Source organism: Elaeis guineensis, chromosome 2 (assembly GCF_000442705.2).
Source record: "Elaeis guineensis isolate ETL-2024a chromosome 2, EG11, whole genome shotgun sequence".
Taxonomy (NCBI): Eukaryota; Viridiplantae; Streptophyta; class Magnoliopsida; order Arecales; family Arecaceae; genus Elaeis; species Elaeis guineensis.
The window spans coordinates 95543527-95550085 of record NC_025994.2 but is presented as its reverse complement, the minus strand read 5'-3'; the positions used below and the strand labels follow the sequence as shown (position 1 = coordinate 95550085).

At 43.9% G+C, this 6559-nt stretch overlaps 1 protein-coding gene across 1 annotated transcript; it reads left to right on the top strand.

Annotated features, from left to right (window-relative positions):
- Positions 1-3500: 3500 nt before the first annotated feature.
- On the top strand, positions 3501-5697 carry LOC140855326 (uncharacterized). The gene is made up of 5 exons (XM_073251204.1): positions 3501-3738; positions 3931-4545; positions 4591-4658; positions 4835-4970; positions 5111-5697. The coding sequence occupies exons 1-5, from the start codon at positions 3501-3503 to the stop codon at positions 5695-5697; spliced, it is 1644 nt and encodes a 547-aa protein (XP_073107305.1).
- Positions 5698-6559: the final 862 nt, after the last annotated feature.

Below are 6559 nucleotides of genomic sequence, written 5' to 3'. Positions count from 1 at the left end.
TCTGGGTTAGTCCAAAGCCAAAAAGGGATAAAATATTGACAAATCAAAAATGTGAGAAGATACAATATTTAATATGAAATTCAACAATGAATGAAGATTTCACCTAATGATGTATGATGATACATATGCATAATTGTGACATTATTCCAGTTATTGTATGCCTAGGAGATTTCTCAATTGCATTGGTTTTAGAAATATTAATTCTATTTACTGGCTTGATGCACATGTGCAGTGATTCTTACTGAGCTGGAGAAGCTCATATTTTCTTCTTTTTTTTTTCAGACTTACAGGATGCTTAGTTTGGGCGGTTTGGGCGAGAGCAAATAAGAGCAGAAGCCTTTAGTAGTTTAGTTAGTTTAAGTTTTCTGATACCAATGAACATTTGAATAAATTGTATTGAACAAAGTTTACATTTGATTTAAAGTTTTGGTTCGGTGGATTGATTTGGTATTTATTTGGTTATTTAAAATTTTTAAAGTGTTAAATTAATAGGCCTTACATGATCCTAAGGCGCTACTCTAGGGTTTGTGTGGCCGTGTCTCGTGTCCAATTCAAGTGCTGGGTTTGGGGCGTGACAAGCGGTCTCTTCAGGAATTCAGGAGTTCTTTCTATAGAGAGCTTTTGTGAGGGAGAACTTTCTGTAAGGGAGAATTGGGTGTACAAAGGTTGAGGGTGAGATCTTCTCTTATAATATTTTTTTTCATAGTGAAATTTGCATGTCCCATAGAGGCGAGCCCTTTTTTGGCTGATCCACGTATTTTGATTATTTTTTTTTTTTTTTTCTGCTGCAACGTGCGGTACCGAAAAGATCCTGGGAGGTGGTGTCCTGGCTAGACATCCACCCAATATTGTCTTTGGAAAGAAAAAATGGTCACCAATTTTCATCCTATGGGAAGTCTCAAAACTCACCTCCTTTATAGGTTTACATTTCATATGAAACGTGGAAAATGTCTTCTCTAAAAGGAGATTTTTTCATCGCCTCTCCTCTTAAAACTCTAACTAAATAAATAAGAGCACTCCTCTATGCTTCCCAAGAATTGCCTTTTCCCCTTCTACTTTTCACGAACCAAATGACTCCTAGATGACAACTGATTCCCTAATGCTAGCCTTTCTAGGTAAGGATTCAAGTTGTATCTTTTGCATGAAATAATGATTGATTTTCTTTGAAGGTCTCAACTATTAGATTGTACTTTACATGGCTTTCAAAAAATGACTTATCAGTCCTTTCCATCCATAGTATAGAATATAAAGCTGAGGTAATGTCCAACGATTAGGTTACAAAAGATGGCCAATTATTCTTTTGTGCGAAAGATACAATCCGAGCCCTCTAGATAATATTGATTTTCTGAGGAAAACTAACCCCTTTGGCCAACATCTTGGACAAACATTTGAAATAATTGCTGGCACCATTATTAGATTAACATAAACTTGCAACTTGGAGCCTAGCATTATCTCCTTTTTTTTTATGTAAAAGGACACTAATGTGCCTTAGCACCTTAGTCACCAAATTTATTAAGAAAGAGTAGTAAAATATTTACAAATGTAAGAAAGGATCAAGCTGAGAGAGCTTGATTCCATATCCTAATATAGCAGCGGAAAAAGGAAATATAGGTTTGCAGGGAGAGCAGTTACAGGTTTCCAGGTTTTAGAGACAGGTTTTCAGCTTTCAAGCATTAGTTAGCAGGTTTCGAGGTTTTCAGAGACTGATTTTCAGATACAGGTTTCACAATTCCAAGTTTTTAGATCCCTGCTTTCCAGATATTCAGATTTTGAGATTTGGAAGAATCACCATTAAGTGAAAATTTATCTCAAACTTGGATGTCAGCTCCTTCTCCTTGCAAAACTCAATTATTCTCTTTGCCTCCTCCACTCTCCCAAAGAATGTCCCTGTTACAGGTTTCCTCCCATCAACTTTGAAAGGAACGGATGATAGTGACAAGGTGGCCCATGGACTTAGCAATCTTTGCTTCCAAATAACCAGCTCCAAGCCCAAGAGATCCTCCTTCAGTCCAGTGTCGACCAGAGTGGTGTGGAGGGCAGGATATTGAGAAGAATTCAGCAGTGGGGAAATATAGAAAGTGTCTGTAAGCCTATAGAACTGGTGAACTCTAAAAATGTTCAGACCTGTAAAACTTCGTTTTTCCATAGTCGGTTTCATGGGATGTTTCTTTTTGTTTCTGTCTCATCAGGGTTATTACCTAATTTGAGATGCAAAGGGGCGCGATTATCGGCTGCTCATCAGAAGGCTATGCTCTCCTTTCAGGCCATAATACCATCTTGGGTCCTGTCATAAGCCTAACATGTCGACTAGCTAATGATATTCTGCCATGACTGTTGATTACTGCCTTCCATTGTTTGGATTTCTGCTAGGATTTATCCTTTGTGTTTCATAGCTATAGGACACGCACTTGCACCCCTTTCTATTGCTTCTCCGACGTGGAACCCAGCTGTACCTATCAATCAGATTGGAGCCGATCTCTTGCAGTAGCAGAACAGAATTTGTTGTCATAGATTCGCGAGTATGTGAGAAATTTGGGTGTGGCTGTTCGGATTAGCATAAGATAGCGATCCTATTGTTTCGCTCTTTCCAAATGCCCCACATGCAGGCGACAGCAAAGCAATCCCATCCATGTTTGTGTGCCTCTTGTGGCAGCCCTCTTCCCCAGCAGCTGCACCAGAAAGACAACACCTCTATAATGGATCATGATACCTCTGGAGCAGGGGGCCAAACCAACCATCATTGCTCGCTGCCGGCCGATCACCTGACCACGGCCACGACCATTGCTGGAAGAGACTGCAATCCTGACCGGCTTGACCCTTTTGTTGCAACCAATTCGGACCTGGTCCGACCGAACCAGATCCTTGACCGTCCTACTGGCCATTCCCTTGTGCTCCATCATCCTGATAAGACGCCCATCATCCATCTCATTTTCACCTTACCACCAGAGATCTGCCTGTCTGACTGGACGACCCGTTTCGATTTAAATTTCAAACTCCCGGAGACCGTTACCTCCTTCCTTTCAAAATCACTTGTTCTGACTTCACCACCCCTTTCCTCTTCCCCTTTTCTCAGCAACCTGTCGACTGCCTCTGACAAAGCAACTGTCCCCATAGCAAAAGCCTTTTCCACCATCTTGTCAGCCTTGTCTGAGATTGACGGCTGCCCTGTAATTGGTAGCCCGGTTGAGGCGCCCATCCACTGTAAGCACCTGAACCCTGGAGCTAAAAACCACCATGACCAACTGAGGCTCCCAGCCACAGCAAACATCCTCCCTGCTGAAACTCTGCCTCCCACACCAATGAAACGTAGCGCTAGACTACGCTCCAAGAAACTTAAATCCTTAGGACTCATAGAATCAGAGGTTTCATCGCAAGATCTACTTTACATCAACTCCCTCACAGTTGCTGAAATCAAGTCATTGGGTAAGCACTGCGGTATCCTTTTCAGCGACCACGGCGACACTGACGTCGCCAAGCTGAGAGATATGGAGTAAGGCACGATGCAATCAGGCAGCCTCAGTTTGCCCATGAGCAGGTCAGATCATAGTGTTCAGACATCCGTGATTTGGCAACTTTTTGGAATGACAGACCCCAAGCAGAACTTCTCACAGCCTGCGCCTCTTCACTCCATCTTCGTCCACTGTATTAACCACCTACCAAGCTTGCTTTCGTTGTTGTCCAACCAGCACATTGCCTCCCTGCAGGTCTTTTGTACCAGGAAGCTACATCCAGAACCAGGTTTCACTGAGTTGATCCTGCACATCTCATGTTTGTATGCTGTCTGCACCTCAACGCAGACTACTGTTTTTCTTTGTCTCCTACCATGTCACTACTATTCTGGAATGTAAGGGGATTAGGTAAATCAAACAAACTGAAATTAGTGCGTGACACTATTATGCAATCCCGTTGTATGATCTCATTGATTCCAAGAAACCAAACTCAAGGAGACCCTCTCCAACCATGTCACCACAGCCTGTGGTACCAACCTGGATTCCTGGCAGGCCCTCAATGCCAATGGCACAAGAGGAGGTCTTCTCACTTGCTGGAACTCGAACCAAACTACTGGAATCCTCTTCTACAGGGGCACATACTCTCTCAGCACCGTCCATGGTCCTCTTCTTCCTACTCCTAGCAACAAAGACTGGCTGATCACCAACGTCTATGGGCCAAATGACTGTAACCTGCGACCCAAATTCTTCTCCGAGCTTACCTCGATTCGACAACTTTGGCACGGCCCCTGGATCATCATTGGGGACTTTAATGCCACTCGATTCACTGAAGAACGGAAGGGTCTAGGTGGTGACGCCCCGGTATCGGATGAACTCAACCTGTTCATCGATAATAACCGACTCTTTGAGATTAAGCAAAAACATCTTCAATTTACCTGGTCCAATCATCGCAGTACTCCTTCCCTGGCAAAATTGGACCGTTGCCTTGTCTCTGCGGACTGGTTGGAGTCCAACCCACTGGCAATGCTTATGCCACTCTCAAAAACTACCTCAGACCACTTCCCATTACTCTTAGAGTTCAATCGACGCCCGCCAGGTAACAAACTATTCCGCTTTGAACTTTTTTGGCTTCTCCATCCAGACTTCGACGAAGTGGTCAGGGCATACTGGTTAACGGCGCCAACTGCTACAAATGCATCAGCAAATTTGGTCTATAAATTAAGATACCTCAGATCAAAGCTCGGATATGGAACAGGTCCGCCAATGGAAACATTATTCATAGGAAAAATAGTATCAAACAGGAAATTCTAAAGTTTGACTCCCTGGAAGAGACTGAGATTCTCAATCCAGACCAGATTAGTGCAAGATAATCCCTCAAGCACCAGCTGCAGCTGATTCTAAGAAAGGAAAAAATCCTATGGCGTCAGAGATCGAGAATCAATTGGCTTAAACATGGTGACAAGAACACCAAATACTTCCATGCTTATGCCTCTAATAGGAGACGGAAAAACATGATCTGCAGCATTGAGCACCAAGGGGAACTCACGACGGACCCTAAAGAGATCAGGATGCCTTTACTTCAGCATATTCCCAACTCTTTGGAAAGACTAATGAAAGTTCCTTGACGCTTGACTGGTCAACCATTTTCTCTGAAAATCTAGATAATGCAGCATCACTTGAGCAACCTTTCACTGAAGAGGAGATTAGGCAAGCGGTTTTCAATCTCCTTAAAGGCAAGGCACCAGGTCCAGATGGCTTCCCAGCAGAATTCTTCCAAAGATTCTGGGATTTACTCAAACCTGATCTCCTTAGACTTTCCGACGCCTTCGACAACCATAAAGCAGACATCTCAAGACATAATTTCACTCTTGTTTCATTGATACCAAAAACGCAAAACTGCAGAAGGGTTCGGGATTATTGCCCGATCAGTCTGATGAATGGCATGCTGAAGATCATCACCAAGATGCTAAGTTCCAGACTGTCTAAAGTCATCAGCACCCTGATCACTGATGCCCAATCCGCTTTCATCAAAAATAGGCATATAATTGATTCCTACCTGAGCGTAGCAGAGATTATAGCTGCCAGCACCAGGTCAAAGACCGGAGGTTTAGCACTTAAATTAGATTTTGAAAAGGCCTTTGACACTGTCAGCTGGAAATTTATCCTCGCCATCTTGAAGGCAAGAGGATTCGGGGAGCACTGGTGCAAATGGATAGAACACATTCTATCCTCCAATAAGCATACGTGAGGTATTGTCCGCTTTGACTTAACTTATGACCATCTTTAGGCTTCAATGGGCCTTTAGGCTTCAATGGGCCTTGATCATTTAGAGCCTCACGGTTTTGTCCTTTAAAAGACACCTCACATTGGGAGAGAAGGTTCCAATCCATATAAACCATATTTTCTCTTTGACTCATAACCGATGTGGGACTAAAGAAGCCCTCTCTACACTACAACACTATCTATTGGTGGACACCTCACTCTGGTCAATGCAGTCCTGAGCTCCCTTCCCACTTATTGGATGTCAACGTTCCTACTCCCTTCCACTGTAGTAGAACGTATTGACAGGTGTAGACGGGACTTCCTCTGGCGAGGAGGAAAACAAAATACAAATGGCTATCATCTTGCCAGCTGGGACCAAGTATGCAGACCAAAAGAGTTTGGTGGATTGGGGATTCTAAATCTCCACTTGTTCAACAAATGTATGCTGCTTAAAAGATGGTGGCGATACCACAACGAACCCAACAGAGAATGGAGGAAGCTAATATCAGACATCCACTATGGAAATGAAGCAGTATCCCAAAGAGAATTCCATGACATTCCGTTGGCATCAGCTGCTTGGAAGAGTGTCCATCAGGTTCACTGCCGGCCCTGGGGCGGGTCAAAGCGGGCGACCGCCCCAGGCCCCTATTTTTTTTTTTTTGTCTGGGTAAACCAAACGTCTTCTCCCTCTCCCAAGTCCCAGCACCCCAACGGCTTTTCTGGATAAACCAAATGTCTTCTCCCTCTCTCGTATCCCGGCACCCCAACGGCTCCCAGCAACAGTCTTTTAGCCCTCAATGTCCTCCGGATCCGACAACCTGTGGCTCCTCTCCCCCGCCTCCTCCGTC

Bases quoted from the DNA above. Each gene is read 5' to 3' on its own strand.
- LOC140855326 (XM_073251204.1), top strand. From the start codon at position 3,501: ATGCAATCAGGCAGCCTCAGTTTGCCCATGAGCAGGTCAGATCATAGT. The intron at 3,739-3,930 runs GTTTCACTGAGT...ATTGATTCCAAG, and splicing joins GAAGCTACATCCAGAACCAG to AAACCAAACTCAAGGAGACC. The intron at 4,546-4,590 runs GTAACAAACTAT...TTCTCCATCCAG, and splicing joins GTTCAATCGACGCCCGCCAG to ACTTCGACGAAGTGGTCAGG.